This window comes from Eublepharis macularius, chromosome 2 (assembly GCF_028583425.1).
Source record: "Eublepharis macularius isolate TG4126 chromosome 2, MPM_Emac_v1.0, whole genome shotgun sequence".
Taxonomy (NCBI): Eukaryota; Metazoa; Chordata; class Lepidosauria; order Squamata; family Eublepharidae; genus Eublepharis; species Eublepharis macularius.
The window spans coordinates 120929166-120946259 of NC_072791.1; the positions used below are offsets into that span (position 1 = coordinate 120929166).

Below are 17094 nucleotides of genomic sequence, written 5' to 3' on the forward strand. Positions count from 1 at the left end.
TAGATAGGCCTGTAAAATTTCTGCCAGCCATGGCTGGAGTGGTGGTGAGGCTTTCCCTGTTGCATTTCAGCATGTAATAGCTCAGGATTCCTAACCTTTTCATCAAATATTCCCATGAACTTGTGCTCCAGTATAGGATAGATCTCACAATTAACTCACACCACAATTGTATATCTGTACATCTGTTCTCCTGATACTGATAGTCTACACTACAGACCAGAGGACTCAACAGGGGTTGGATAACACAGCCCACATAGAACTATATTGTGCACACAGTAAAATACAATGTAACCTTGTACTTTCTTGGGTGAGGGTGCGGGGGAGGTACTGCTTTCTAATGTTTGAATTTAGTGTTACATTGCAATACAGGTAGCTCCTTTGTTGCTACCATACATTCAGCCAAGCACCTACATTCTCAGATCAAAAATTCTGGAAAACATTACATCTGTTCTGTGTATTCAGCTATCAGGTTTTGATTAATTTCTGTTCTCAGATCCAGCTTGGCCACCACAGGTTTCCCTGCCAGGAAATGTGAGCCGGTGGTCAGCTCTTGTGGCCCTTTCTTTTGTACCCAGAGTAATACCAATGGCCACTTTGGGGTCAAGAAGGAATTTTCCTCCAGGTCAGATTGGCCCCAGGGATCTTGGAAGTTTTTTCCTTCCTCTGGACATAGAGCAGGGGGTCACCAGGAAAGTGGGAGGAGGAAGCTGAGGATTCCCTGGACTGTGCAGGTGGTTGGACTAGATGACCTTTTGAGGATACCTCCCAGCACTACGTTCCTACATTTCTATGTCTCTAAATCTGGGGTTCATTTTTTCAGGACTGAGGTGGCTACTATTGCCATGGATCTTGGCCTCCCCTTTCCCCACATCTGGGCAATGTAATAATAATATTTGATTTATATACTGCCCTTCAGGACAACTTAATGCCCACTCAGAGCGGTTTTTGTTGTTATTATCCCCACAACAATCGCCCTGTGAGGTGGGTGGGGCTGAGAGAACTCTGGAAGAGCTGTGACTGACCCAAGGTCACCAGCTGGCTTCAAGCAGAGAAGTGGGGAATCAAACCCAGTTCTCCAGATTATAGTCCTGCCACTCTTTTTTTGTGTGCATTATTTTTTTATTTGTTTTAAATGAAAGAATAATAGAACTTTGGGAGTAGACAAATAAGAGAACTATTTGAAATCAATGTATTGTCGAAGGCTTTCATGGCCGGAGAACGATGGTTGTTGTGTGATTTCCGGGCTGTATTGCCGTGGTCTTGGCATTGTAGTTCCTGACGTTTCGCCAGCAGCTGTGGCTGGCATCTTCAGAGGTGTAGCACCAAAAGACAGAGATCTCTCAGTGTCACAGTGTGGAAAAGATGTTGGCAACCCCACCCCTCCTGAGTAGATACAAATGACCTGCCAACATCTTTTCCACACTGTGACACTGAGAGATCTCTGTCTTTTGGTGCTACACCTCTGAAGATGCCAGCCACAGCTGCTGGCGAAACGTCAGGAACTACAATGCCAAGACCACGGCAATACAGCCCGGAAAACCCACAACAACCATCTATTTGAAATCACATTGTCAAGTGTGACCTATTGTCACAACTGCAGTCTGCATACCAATCCCCAAGTGCATAATCAGTGGTAGATTTCTTTTAATCTAACCAAATATTGAACAAACAAAAAGAAGAGCCTTTGCAATTACTCTAATTTCTAGGAATGTTTTAGATTGAGATACTTAATAGGATCCACAGCTTGTATCAAACGTGTGTGCTAATGCCAATTCTCTGCAAATAGCTTTCTCATACTATCCTGTAAGCCTCTGCATCCTCCAGATGATGGGGTACAGACGCCTTGTCCTACTGCTCTTAACTACTACACCAAACTGGCTCTGGGCTGCAGTTGAAAGCAGAATCATGCTCATATGGCATTCATTGACAATTGAGGCTCTCTGCTGATTTCTATCTTTTGTAGTCTCTGCAAATTGGTTATGATCTGCAGACACAGTTTCATGTATTGAGCTGATCTCTACCCAGTGTCATCAAGATGGGGAAAACTCTTTGGTGGGTTGGAGCCATTGTCATCAAGTATTTTAATTGTATTTTTAATATGTTGTTATCTGTCCTGAGCCCGCTTGCAGGGAGGGTGGAATACAAATTTGAAATAAATAAATAAGTGGATCAGCACCAGAGGGATGCTCTGGGACTCTTTGGTACCAAAGATTGGGGCCCTAGTCATCCAGTTTGGTGGGGAACTGTCTGGGCATTGTGGTCTGAGACTTGACAAGGTTAATCTTGGCAGACCTGAAGTCTCTTCTTGGATATTTTCCTGGCTTTTAGCTCTTCTAGTTGGACTTGTATAACCTCTGGGATGGGGGGGGGATAGTTTGCTTGGACAAGATCGACATGGTCAAGAATAAGGAGACCAGATCTGGGGGTGCTTTGTGGTAGCACTGGGAGAGGGAGGCTTTGTGATCTCGCAACACACATTTTCCTCAGGCTGGAGGCATTGTTTCATCCCATTGGGTGCACCTGTCAAGTTGAGAACAGGATGTTTTGTTACACAGTATTTAAGATGGACATCTGGGTTGGTTACAGCTTTATGAGCTTTGGCAGGAGCTGGGCAAGGATGTCATGCACCTCTTGTAGCAGTTTTGGCATTGGGCATGGATCCTTTTGGAGGAAATCGGCTTGTGAACCCAGTTTCCCCATTTTTGGGGATCTTCTTAAGGGATCTTGTGGGTAGTACATTGCAGAGACAAGCCCAGTCGGGGGCTGCTGGGGCATGCTTACTCCCAGGTGGTAGGGCAATCCACACAGAGGTTTGCTCCCATGTGGAATCCAACAGCCTGTCATCCTGTGTTTTCCTCCATCAGGCAGGCTGAAGGAGTGAGGGTGGTCATTGGCTGGCAGGCAGATCAGCTAATGCTGGGATCCACCATGCCCTATGTTCTGCCAAGGCTCCATAAGCTGTAAACCAATAAAGTTGTGGCCTTTTTAATTCCAACAAGTTGTCTCTGTGTGCTGCCTTCCCTTAGCCCCTCACCTTTTGACGCTGGACTGCAAACACGTTCAGACTAGAAAACCAAAGGGGGGAAAATAGCCTGGTCTGTATTTGTGCCCTGAATAGCAGGCTGATGTGCAAAAATTTGCAAACGTTAAGCCTCTGCTAAAGGGACAGGACATTCCCCTCTAAACCTGTTGGTAATCCTGATTTTATGAATGATTCAGATTTGTTATTTAAATAATATTATTTCTAGTAATGTTTGACAAATGTATTCCAATCAGAGCTGCAATCCTAAACACCCTTATTGAGATGTATTCTTATGCTACTAAGTGGAACTTCTGAGTCAGGATTTCATTGCACAACAGCTAAGTCAAAACTATGGATGGCTTTATAAAGATATACCTTGTAGAATCATTATTTTTCATAAAAGTCTCTGAATGGTCAGCTTAGGGTAAAGAGGAAGATATAATTGAAATCTCAGGAGGGGGTTGTTTATGGTAACAACGGGTCTGGGTCAGGAGGAAGCTGCTTTAATTAAGTAGGTTTTCTTAAGGGTAAAAAAAGCCACTGAGGTTTATAATTTTGTTTTTGCCTCTATAAAACTAAAGTATTCTGTAAGTAAATCCTCTTTCTTCTGTCCCATAACTGCAAATTAATGTTTAATTTATATGTGATAATTGTGTTAAAAAGCTATGCTTGATTTGCAAAAAAAGTTTCTTTTTCAGGGATATCTTATTTACATATAAACTAATCTGTGCTCCTGTAACAATTGTTCTTTCAGCAATGTACACAAATGTAATTCTAAGCAAAATTATAACTCGTATTTTCCTTCTTATTAACCCTTTGTAAGCCTGTCTGTAGATGATTATGACAAAATAACTTACGTTAGTTTCTTTGAAAATTTAAAGGTATAGCATAAGTGTTAAGCCCCTTGTTTTAGAGAGTTAGGTTTTAAGGAAGAAAAAAGAAAAACCAAAGAAAACTTTCTGAATGTAATGACTGTGGATTACAAGCCACAGTTCTCTTTACAAGGTATAGTGTTATCTGAGAATCCTCCTTCATGATTCTGTGGCTTTTTTTAAAGCTTTAGACTCTGAAGTATTCCCAGAGTTATACTTCTTTTTATCTTTCCTCATTGAAAATAAGTTATTAACTGAAACTGTAATGTTTGCAAATGTCAACTTTATAAATGTTGCAAATGAGTGAGTGGAGCATGTGATAAAGTATCTCTACTTAAACCCTTAAGAACATGTTACTTTAGCAAATGAATTTTCTTGTTTGCTGAGAGAATGCGAATGGGGTGGTGGTAGCAGAGGTGTTTCTCTGGACAATTTGGACTGTGCAAGAAGCAAATACAAAAATGTAGAGAAATTTGGGACTAAACAGAGCACTTTAGTTACTGTGCACCTATCGCTCCCAGTGCTATAACTTACAATTTCTAGTGGCAGAGACTTCCTGGCTTTGGCTTTGAGTATGCCAACATTTGTGAATTGTCAGGTACTAAATGTTTTAAATTTGGGGTTACATCACATACTTCAGTAGTAAAGTTGCCAACTCTGGGTTGGAAAAATCCTGGAAATTTGGGAACAGAGCCTAGGGAGGCAGAATCTGGAGAATGGGAAGGAATTTGATGGAGTATAATACCATAGAAGCTACCCTCTAAAGCAGCCATTTTTCCCAGGGGAACTGATCCCTAAATTTTGGAGATAAGCTGTAATTCTAGGAGATCTCCAGGCCACATCTGGAAGTTGACAACCATATTTAGTGGGACCAATTTATGCTACAAAATCTCATTACAAACTACCATTGTAGTGTAGCAATCTTAGCCTTACAGGGCTTAGAGTTTAGTACTAATGAATCCTGGATTTTAAGTTCCATTCCTTAGTTGGTGGATAAATTACACAACTATTGGCTTAGATACAATTGTAAATGCATACCGTTTTCAGAGGCTGACTAGCAGAAAGACTGTACTTACACATGATTTCTAGTACCCTACCTAGCCAGTATTTTTCATTACAACCTCAGAGTGTCTTTCACTGCTCTGCGCTTCCAGATGATGCAGACAGCTCTTTTGGCAGGGCGTTATTCTCACACCCCTATGGAACATCGCACCTGCATTTGTGAATTACCTACAGTGGAGAACCTTTCCCACTACCTACTTTATTGTCCATTATATAGTGTACCCAGAGCTAAATTTTTGGCCAGAATCCTACTAGTGACAAACTCATACTCTGACAATAGCCCTGCAGACAATAGCCCTGCAGAGAAGATTAGCACATCAAGCACCAATCCATATGCAAAAGAACCGCCTCAGGATACAGTGAAGCCTCCCGCCATTAGCATTCCACACCCTGGGAAACTCTTACAGAATGACTCAGCTCAACCCCACCCCTCCTGAGTAGATACAAATGACCTACATCTTTTCCACACTGTGACACTGAGAGATCTCTGTCTTTTGGTGCTACACCTCTGAAGATGCCAGCCACAGCTGCTGGCGAAACGTCAGGAACTACAATGCCAAGACCACGGCAAGACAGCCCGGAAAACCCCCAACAACCATCATACTCTGAAATTGAGAAGATTGTGTTTTTGTTATCTGACACTGATAATCATGTGTCCTATAGAGTCTCTCAGTTCTCACTCGCAGCCAAAAAGATAAGATCGAAGGTGGTACTGAATGAGGCTGCTTCGTGATCCCTGGGATAGTTTGGCATACTGTATTGACATAATTTCTAGTGGACAGTTTCTTGTTTAAGGAATTACAAGTTCTACAGCTGATGAATTCATAGAGAACATGTCAGGTTTTGCTGACTGCTCAGAAGATGATTTAATCAATATTACTTTTGAAGTTTGCAACACCAAAGGAACAGGTATGGTGGATACTACTATAAATCTTGATCCTGCAAGCAATTATATGTGTAGAATCTCATTGATGTTGGTAGAAGTTTGTACACCTGCAGCTTTACAGTAGAATTTCTTAAGATGTGAAATACATGGAAATTTGTGCCTATTTGTGTCTGATTGGCCACCTCTGCTTTTTTTAAAAAAAAAACAGGAATAGTACCTACACCTGCTTTTATAAAGTATGTGGAAGATGTTACAGGATATAATCATGAGAACAGTAAACTGCTGTTGCTCTATAACATGCTGGACCCTGAAAGGCAAAATGTTCTCATTGATAAACAAACATTCCTTGCAACTATGAAAAAATGGATTACCATCTGTTATCAAGACTGGTAAATGAAAGTTCACTTTGATCCTTTCCTCCTCTACCCGCATTACTAATTGAGGCAGAATGTATGCTACGGTCATTGGCTGAGGTACCAGGTGACGATCCAGAGATGCAAGTAATGGCTTGCATCTTTCTAATGTGCTGAGTTATTTGGAGATAATGCAGTTGCAGAGTGTTACATTTTACTTTGTTTCTACTATTCCCTGCTTGCTTTAGGATGAAACTAGAGATGCTTAATGATAAAGATGAAAGGGATGGTATAGAAGAAGCTGTAGTTTGTTTTCCACTGACTCTGGTCTTAGCACCTTTTTAAGGCACAAACAGCAACTCCAAATTGTAATGTGGCAATCACAGCTCTCACACATAGCAGCACAGCTACAGTTTGTGGAGAATGCACAGGATTCCTGCCAAGTCCCATGTTTGTTACGTAACACTAAAACAGGACAAGAACACTTGCAGGGCAAAATGCTGGGAATGGCAGGGAACATAATGTGACTGTAGATTCTTTCCTATATTTTTAGTGGTTCTCCCCCTCCCTTCTGTAGTATAAAGAGACCAAAAGTAGCCTGGCTGCAGGAGAAAATGTTTGAGCATTTGCCAGGGAGAATGGGCAGGAGTAGGAAAGGTTAGGCACCTCCTCATTCATCCACTATTGATTATCTCTGCAGATGCTGCCCTCTTAGTGCTTCCTTTTCACCTTATTAAATCTCCTATAAAACTTTGACTAGAAAATTAGCGATGTTTATGATTGTTTTCCTATCCCAACTATCTGTTCTCCTGGTGGAAATCTCCACAGAAATGAGAATGAAACTGAAGTCTCTTTTGACTCTTAAACTGTATATGCTTACCTTATACTATTCTGAGAACTTGAGGAGCTGCACATACAACACAGTGCCGGCAAGTCACAGGGTCAAGCTAATCATACAGGGTTTTAAAGAGTTGCATCTGACTTCCTCAGACCCAAGTCAATTCCCTGTAGCCACACAGCAGCTTTGGGGAATGACTGTTAAAAAAATAAAGGAGAGCCTAAATGGCCTCAGAATGTCTCTAGAGGGGGAGGTGAGGCTCCCCCCTCAAGCTGTTTCCCCAGGTCACAATAGCACCATGCTGTGTTGTGTGGCTTCAATGAACTTGAGTGACCTAGCTCTTTAAAAAACTGCACCTCTAGCTTGACCCTCACTTACTCCTCTGCAAGTGTTTCAACCTATAGGAAAAATGGAATTTTCTGCTTCGCCTGCACTGTTGTTCCACTTGTGGAAAATATGTCAAGCATTTGATCACGGATATATGTACTTGAAGTACTGTCCCGAGATCATAGTTCATAAGACTATTGCTGTTTTACTTCAATCTATTGCAGTAGCACTTCATCTTGGGATGTGTGTGAGTTATGTAGCCTGTTGCTGATATAATGAACTAGGTAGCATAAACTTAGTAAAATTAACTAGCAAGTGCTTTGGAGATTTATAAAATGCTTTCATGCAGTTCAATAAGAGTTCTTGGGATTTTTGTTTTGTTTGTTTTTAAACCTAGCATTCCAGAAACTGAAATGGATGAGTGCCAGGCTACTACCAATGGCAATTTACAGCATAATCGTGAGTAGTGACAGCAGTGACAGCTTCCTTCTCTGATCATGCATTACACTGCTGAAACTTTGGCAGCCGTACTGTAAAGGCTAAAGTAGATGTGATGGCATCCTCAAGGCCACTACGAGGACTTTGCCACTTTTTAAAAGTGATTTAAAAATGCAACAAGGTCCTGATCCTGATTAGGTGAGGCAGTCTTGTTCCCCCTGCACCTTTTCATGTGCCAAAACAGCAATGTGTGTTTGGGAAGTTCAGCTCTTTCAATACTTGATAAGATATAGTGGGGAAGTAAGAGTGCCTCACCCCACTGCACTGCAGGTCTGATTAGGCCCTTGCAGCATTTTAAAATCCATTTAAAATGGTGGTGCATTCACAAGGACTCCAGCAAATCTAGTTTGGCCCTACGAGATAAACCATTAACCTGATTTGTTCGCTAACTATTATGGTAGGTCTTGCTTTTCTAGGCCTAGCCTCTTTATTTTTTTTAGCTACTTAAGAGAAGATGTAGTCCAAATAATCCAGCAGAACTCTGTACATCCCTTGTCTAATGAAGGCAGACAGTTGCCATTTTACATGTGAAAGCAACTATCCTTTGCCAGCATGGTATAGTGAATAACATTGGCCATAGATTCAGAGCCAAGCTACAAATGATAAATTACACGAGGACTGCACATGAAGTGAGTCACAATGTTAGCTGGAAAGCTGAGTTTTAAAAGATATTGGAAGGCTTTGTCAATTTCCCCTCTCTACAGAGCCAGGGAGATGGCTACTCAGTGGGTTTGTTAATTTCCTCTTCACCTCCTAGAACTGGAGGTGAAACTGACAGAGCCTTTGGGAGGCAAATTGGAAATAAACCTGAGCAGTGATCTCCCGGGCTCTGTAGAGAGGGGAAATGGATAAAGCCTTCCTATCTCTTTTAAAACTCAGCTTCCAGGCTAACATTGCAACTCCCTTCATGTGCAGTCCTTGTGTAATTCGTCATTTGTAGCTTGGCTCTCAGTTATTATTGACTGACTTTGAGAATCTGTCTCTCGGTTCACCTTGCATCATTGATTTGCTAGGACTTTATGCCAATAAAGGTATTGATTGATTGATTGATTGATTGATTGATGGATTGATGGATTGATTGATTGATTTGCTAGGATAAAATGGAATAACACCATTGCAATTCCTGCGCTCCTTGGAGGAAGGGTGAAATTCAGATGTAGTGATTGTATTGGGTATGTACGATGCAATCATTTGTAAAGTTAATCAAGTCCATTGCAATCAGTGAGCTTAGACTGGAGTAACTGTCCAGGATTGCACTGTTATATATATATATAAAATCAGAGATAGGCATGACTAAACTTGTTGTCTTGAGATCCTTGCTGTGGCCAGAATTTGCCTATTTATCTTATGACCATTTTTTAAGTCTGCATTTTTTGTTTTTCTAATAACCTAGTTTATAGCAACAAATAATTAAAACATGATAAAGACACGTATGTGTTGCAGACCTCTAATATGAAGTATTTCTTGCACAGACATGATGTCATCATTCTTATCTGATGAAGATGCTGAGATTTTTGAAGGAAAAGCTGAAGATTCTAAAATGTGTGCTTCACGGTCACAAATATTAATTGGATGGATTCTTGAGATTGAGGCTAGTTTCAGAGATCTAATAATTCCAGTCGCGCGTGCGCGCGCGCGCGCGCGCGCGCGTGTGTGTGTGTGTGCGCGCGTGCGCCTTTTTATAGTCTTATAAGAAAACTGAGCAAGATACAACATGACTTTGAAAGGAGGGGGGACAATTACTGAGCAAAAGCAGTTGGCTGCTAACTTGCTACCAAACAGGAAATAAATACATGACTGCTATCTTTCTGTGAAATAATTGGACATTGCAAAACTTCTGGAATAAATGATTGTTCTAAATAGAGATTAGATTTTGTTTAAATACTTCTTAGTGTGGAAGCATTAAAGTTGTGTGTACCATGAACAATTTTCTCTTGTAAAATTATTGAAGCTTCTGATTTCAGCATTGGCCAACCAAAGGCTCTGCCTGGCACCTGCACCCGGGCATGGGCATAGCAGTGACACTGGTACGCCGCTCTCTATGGACTTTCACAGGAGAGCCACTCCAGCGCACGAGTCCAGCAAGGTGCAGCATGGCTGCTGCCGAGAACACTCACCCCGTTGTATCCCTGACAACCCCGCCAACACCAGCCAATGGCAGTGCCACTCCACTGACAGGAGCGAGGGGCAAGCAGTAGTGCAGCCAATGGGCAGGCCTCAATTCCCCACTTCCCAGCAACACTGCCTCCTCTCCTGCCAGGGACTATGCACCCCCACAGCCATAGCACCCACATGAACAAACTAGGTTTTTCCTTGTCATTTGACTGGTAATCCATCTCTGCTTAAAGTAATGTTATTTCTGGGCATCACTCAGCCATAAATATACACTGTTAAGGAAATATCCTGGAAACATTCCACAAAATGAAAAAGTAATGTACTCAACATCTTTGCTTGGAGGCGATAGCAATATGAGACATAACTCTTGAGATTGTCATGGGCAGATTGGGGAAATTGCTTGAAGCTCCAGTGCACATAAAGGATGGCACTCTCCAACTTCAGTGGCTAAATTCTAGATTTTCCGAAAGCATCACCTTTAGAGCAAACATTTTCACTGACAAAAATTCAGTGCAGTGCCCTTAAAATTATACAAATATTATACGAATGTTATCATGTACATATTTATTCACGCCTAGATGTTTATTGTCTGATAGTACCTCACATGGGTGAATTAATCATTCGGATACACTGGCTAGCTACTATAAACTCTACTTAAAACAGGTATATTCTTTGTTTTGGATTGGATATGAATGCATTATATTTTACACTTGAATTATTCCCTCTGATTGCCTGTTTTTAGATAATCTAGTCTGACCAATGATGGCCAGAGCCATCCTCTGGCAATATCATCCTCAATACCATTTTCTTTAACGCTTACAGAAAAAAAGATAATCAAAGAATTCTGCTAATGGACTCATGGTCTGTCTTTCAAAGCAGCACCCTCAAGTAAATATGTTTTCAGTATGTTCTGTTGTATCATAAGGTATAGGCATATAACTGTGTTGATCATTTAATTGGAGTCTCACCTCATTAATGTAGTCCTTGGTATCTAATATTACTATCCCACCCCTCTTGCCTGCTGGCTTGATTACTATACTGGGATCTCTGGTAATTCCTCAATGGCCATACTTTTGCACCTAGTTAGGTTATCCTATCTTCTGCGTTTGTTTCTTTCAAGCTCAATGGTGTCTTTCAAAAGTACCCTCTTAAAGGTTTCAATGTTAGGGTCCACTACATTAGGAATAAATGTGGACCTTCTTCCTAGAATCCTCATACTGGTATATATAGTACTTTCCCCAAAATACCACCACAGTTTTAATAATCTTATAAGTTTGAATAAGTCTACTCAAGTGTTGAAGGCACTGTATCTTGGGGTGGGTACAAATCCAAGTCCTTTATTTAGAGGAGCACATGGTCTGCAGCTGCTAGAGGAGGTAAGGGCTTTTTGCCTTTCTTGGCTGTGGTGGGTTAAGCTGAGAAGCTAAGGGTGGTCCTCTCTAGCTTTGGGACTTTTTGTGTGTAGTTTTGTGTTGATTTGAGTGTAGTTTTGAGGCTGAGTGTGTTTGGGCTTGATTGTGTTTGAGGGTGAGTGTGTTTGTAAGGCTGCTGGGGGTTGCTGGAGTACAAGCCACACACCCCCTTTGTGCTCACCTCCTGTGCTTAGCAGGAAGTGACCTTTTGCATTGAAAAGGCAACTGCTGGGCAGGGGCGCGAGCCTTTGGCGCGAGCCGAAGGGCGAGAGCTAAAGGGCTCTTGGCCTGTGGCTCTTAGCCGGGGGATCATAGCCGTTTTCTTTCCTCTTAGTGTGTTATTCCTAAAACAGAATAATGAAGTCAGAATGCCAGCAGGGGGTTGGGGGCTTTCCAGTGTATTGCACTGAGTGTCACATGTATGACTATCTGCCTTCTGGTCAGAAGTCCTGGATGTGTGCTCGCTGCAAGGAGCTCCTGGTTCTCAGGGAACGAGTACGTACCCTTGAGGCCAAGGTGGCTGACCTGGAGAAGCGGAGACAGTTAGATAGACACGAGGACAAGATTCTCAGGGACAGGATAGATGTGTCCCACTCTAAAAATGGCAGCGTTCTTGTTGTCAAGGAGAATGAGGATCTTGTGGAATCAGGGCACTGTACTGAGGATAAGGGGAACATGCCCTCAGAAGGGACCTCTTCTTCAGTTGGTGAGCAGGTTTCCTTTCGCATCAAGGAACCATCCCTGGGTGGGGCGGGAGGGAACCACACACATTGGAACCAAAAATCCAAAATATAAATACAAGTTGATGGGGTCTGAACTGGCGGAGACTGACCAAGAGAGAGATCTTGGAGTCATGATAGATAACTCACTAAAAACGTCAGCACAGTGTGCGACTGCCATAAAAAAAGCTAATGCTATGCTAGGGGTTATTAGGAAAGGGATTGAAAACAAATCAGCCGGTATCATAATGCCTCTGTATAAATCGATGGTGAGGCCTCATTTGGAGTACTGTGTACAGTTCTGGTCGCCACACCTTAAAAAAGATATCATAGCACTGGAAAAAGTACAGAGAAGGGCAACTAAAATGATTAAAGGGTTGGAACACTTTCCCTATGAGGAAAGATTGAGGCGCTTGGGGCTCTTTAGCCTGGAGAAAAGACGACTGAGGGGAGACATGATAGAGGTTTACAAGATAATGCACGGGTTAGAGAAGGTAGAGAAAGATGTGTTTTTCTCCCTTTCTCACAATACAAGAACTCGTGGGCACTCTATGAAATTATTGAGCAGTCGGGTTAGAACAGATAGAAGAAAATACTACTTTACACAAAGGGTGATAAACACATGGAATTCGTTGCCACAGGAGGTGGTGGCAGCTACAAGCATTGCCAGCTTCAAGAGGGGACTGGACAAATATATGGAGCAGAGGTCCATCAGTGGCTATTAGCCACAGGAGATAGATGGTATTCTCTTTGTGGGGAGGTGGTGCTCTGTTGTCTTGGTGCTGGAAGGAAGGCAGTGGGAGGGCTTCTGGTGTCCTGGCCTCACTGACAGTCCTTTAGATGGCACTGGATTTCTAGCCACTGTGTGTGACAGAATGTTGGACTGGATGGGCCACTGGCCTGATCCAACATGGCTTTGCTTATGTTCTTATGTTCTTATGAGTTTGCATTTTGACATCGTTTAGTGGCCGTGATAACAGATTAAACACCAAATCTAACGTTTCCCTCTCTTGGGCAGCCAATGTCCTTTACCTAAAAAACAGCTCCTATTCTCATAGGGAACAACCCAGTTTCTTAAATTCTGCTCCAAAGTCCCTTCATCCTTTGAGGTCTCAGGTTCAGATAGTTCAGAGGTATCTAGGTCTATTGGCATCAGTCCCCTAGTCTTCCCACCATTGGTAGACCATTCCTGCAGCATAATCATGACAATCTCTTTGATATTTTTAAATTTTGATGTGTTTCATTTTGTTCTCAAAGGCCCTTAACTCTTTCTCAAGCTCTTGCATCTTGACCGAGAGTTCCTCATTGGTGACTGTGTCGCGCGTGACCTCTTCACTCAATTTGTCTGCCTCCTGTTTGACTGTCTCAATGAGCAACCGTATAAGATCTAACGAGCACTTATTTAAAATTGCTGTCCATCGAGACTTGAAGCTCCAGGGGGCTAGTTCATCCTCAAGCCCCAGGGGATCTTGTTACTTTAATAACAATAACAACAACAACAACATTCGGTTTATATTCCGCCCTTCAGGACAACTTAATGCCCACTCAGAGCAGTTTACAAAGTATGTCATTATTATTCCCACAACAAAACACCCTGTGAGGTGGGTGGGCTGAGAGAGCTCCAGAGAGCTGTGACTAGCCCAAGGTCACCCAGCTGGCTTCAAGTGGAGGAGTGAAGAATCAAACCTGGTTCTCCAGATTAGAGTCCCACGTTCTTAACCGCTACACCAAACTGGCTCTCAAAGAATCACTCAGAGAAGAGGCATGCAGCAACATTTGTTTGCTCTGTAGCTGTTGCAATGTATTCCAGTCCTCACTCTTACTGGCAGCCGGTTCACCTAATATAGGGTGGATATCTGCCAATATCCTTTCCCTCTCTTCCTCAGTATATGCAATGTTTAGTCATTGTGTATTTATGAATGAAATTTTGTCTTGGAATTATGGTGAAAATTAGTTACTCTGAATGTGCCGGTGGCAAGAGATTGAGATATAGTGTACTTTTATTGGTTATGATTCACTATTATTCATTGTTTGAGCACTTTGCATTTTATTAATTAGATATAGTGGTATAATGAAATTTTGAGTATTTGACTGTGATTCATGGGGATTAGTCGTCTATTGGTTGGTGGCTATACCCCCGTGAGAGTCCTGCTTTGTGATTTGGAATCCGGATGGGGCAGCAAGGGATGTAGTGAGCTGCCCTCTCCCTCAGCTTCCATTTTCCACAGAGATTGACCCACCCTACCTCCCTGAATACATCATGGGAATAGCTGGATACCAATTGAGGCTGAGCAGGAATTTTTGGGGTTTCCCTCAGATTGGCAAAAGAGGGTCCTGTTTTTCACCTGCTCCATGATGTATGTGGTGGTAGGAGTGTAAATAGACCTGGTAAAAACTGGTTAGGCCGCAATTAATTTGCAGGAATAGGGTGGGTTGCTCAGCATAGGTAGGGTAAATCACCAAACACCCTGAGGCATCTTGGCAATGGGGTGTGTGTCCAGACCAGGGCATCACATGCCAGGCGGTTGGGTGGTGCTGTGCAGGTGCTGAGCAGCATCTCCTGGACTTCCTTAGTGCCTTGCGGTCCATCAGGAGAGGCAGATTAAGCTGGGCACCTCTTGGCACAGGAGGCTGTGCAGGCTATGATAAACAAGGCCGGCAAGAGCTGCCAGCCAGGTCTGGATCCAGGGTGGACTTGCCAGGTGGGCACCCGAGGATGCCTAGTGCAATCCACCCTCAAAAGAGTCAGCTTATAGTATGATCATTGATGGAGATCAGCAGTTAAAGTTAAAGTTTAATAAAGAAGCTAGTTTTTTCAATGCCTGCATGTATCTTTTGTGCCCGGAACATATGTTCTCAGTTTTTTCTCTTTATAACTGCTGTTAATCTCTTTCTCTGATACCAGAATTGTAAAACCTATGAAGAGAAAGATACTTCTCCATATCAAGCATTACTTTCATGTTTTTGGGAATGCTTTCAAAATGTGTTACATGAAATAAAATCTCAGAAGAACAGCATGTTTCAAACTCTGATGGAAGAAATTGTAAGTAGCTTTGTGTTCTGAGTCAATCTGAGACAGCAAGAGATCGTTGAATGTTGACTTCTATATTTAATATGTGGAAGCTGACAAGAACTTGTAATACATGGTGGAAGGTTGGGTAGGAAGCATCTTCTCTTTACTAGTTTTTCCTTTCCCTCTTTTTCACCTCTCCTGGAAGCAATCACTCATTCACTTTTTGCTTTGCAACATGCGATTATAAAGGATTTATAGAATGTATGCATGTTACAGTTCTAAAAATTCTCTTTGCTTATTAGAAGTTGTAAACAGTGTTTTAATATTGTTGAGTTTGTGCAAACATCATAGATGTGAGTAAAAGTGTGTCAGAAGAGGGCAGTCTTGAGTTGTCAGGTCAGAGAAGAAATTGTTCAAAGTAAATTACAGTATCAAATTCATTTTTCCTTGTGTCTAACTTTCTAGTATATCACAATATGCTTTTTGTCAGAGTTCTGATAAATCAAGGGTCCACAGTTATACAGAAGTCCATTACAATTTATAGGATATAAAGTAAAATTTAACACTTGAAAATATCAGACATTGTCAACCATATCCTGATCTTTTTAGGAGCGGAAGCAGAAAATGCGTCACTCACTATTAATTGTAATGCAGACATTTGCCAGTTTATTCACATTCATCACAATCAGGAACAGAATCTTAAGAAGATTAGACAAGTTCCTGGATGTTCTACAGCTTTGGGTGAAATTAACTTGTTTTTTTTTTAAAGAATGGTGTAGAAGCTGTAGTTTTAAGTATCCTTGACTGGAAGTAAATCCTGTTGAAATCAATGGGGTTTGTCAGTTTGGGTGGCACATTTTTTATAAATATATAGCCTAAGGAACAGCATATTGCGTAGATGCTGCAAGCAATGACATTATCAGAGTAAGGCTGTCTTAAAACCAAAAGATGTCTTGGAGATGTAACAGGAGGTGATTGATAAAAATGTGCTGGGGGGGGGGATGTGATACTGCATACCATCTATGGTCATCTTTCCTTATTTTCATTGCTGAAGTTTGAACCTCTAGGATAGCAACAGTACAAGATGCCCTGTTCTTAGGGAAACATCCAATAGAAAGCTAGGGGTCACTTGGCAGACTATGCCCAATCTAGACACTATATTTGGCCACCAGTTGCAGATCAAATAGCGCCCACCCTCCTTAGGCCATTTTTGTTTGAGGAGGAAGGCTGAAGCCCCTTCCCCTAATGCCATGGTCCCAAGTTGAATTGGGCCCTATTGCACTTGGTAGTTTCAGTTCACCAGCATCATATTTGGCTTTGCAAACATCATATTTGAGTCAGGAGAACCCCAACAGACACATGCCAGATGTAACATTTGGACCTCTGGATGGCAGTGTCAGGCATTCTTTGGAAGGCTGCCAAATGAGAGAGAGTGCATGGAAAGGCCCAGACTAAAACTTCCAGGGAAGACTGTAGACTCTTTGGGTCATAGAATTGGCCTGAATCTAAAGAAAATGGAAGCTGGTGTTATGAGAAGTAGAGATAAGGAGCAAGTAACTTGAAGCCACGTGCATGTCTTATGAAAGGGAACTGGTAAAGAAGAAGCATTTTTTTTTCATTTTATGTGGGTGTGAGTAGGCAAATTTCCAGTGAATGAATCTGTTCCCATTCTAATTTCATAGTTTAGTCTCCATCAGTCTCAATAGGAATTCTACAAAATGTGGAGTATCTGTGTGAAAAACTAAGATTTCTAGTAGCATGAAGAGAGTTCTGTGTGCTTACATGTACAGGCTCTATACATTCAAGTATAACACTCTGCATATGTAGAAGGTTTGTGCAGACCTTACAATCTGTCAGTGGCAGAGCTTAACGTTGTGATCCCACTTTTCCTCCACATCCATGCACATTCATTGTACATGCTATATTAATGTGTGGAAAGCTTTTCTCTTAAGCCCTAAATGGTCTGATCTGAAGAGG

The 17094-nt window shown here is 41.9% G+C and overlaps 1 protein-coding gene across 1 annotated transcript in view; it reads left to right on the plus strand.

Annotated features, from left to right (window-relative positions):
• Positions 1-17094, plus strand: part of IRAG1 (inositol 1,4,5-triphosphate receptor associated 1) — a 152985-nt gene that overhangs the window by 838 nt on the left and 135053 nt on the right. The window contains exons 2-4 of the mRNA XM_054969988.1: positions 5752-5865; positions 6051-6231; positions 7758-7819. Coding sequence (XP_054825963.1) covers positions 5752-5865; positions 6051-6231; positions 7758-7819 — 357 coding nt within the window. The remainder of the gene's footprint in view (positions 1-5751; positions 5866-6050; positions 6232-7757; positions 7820-17094) is intronic.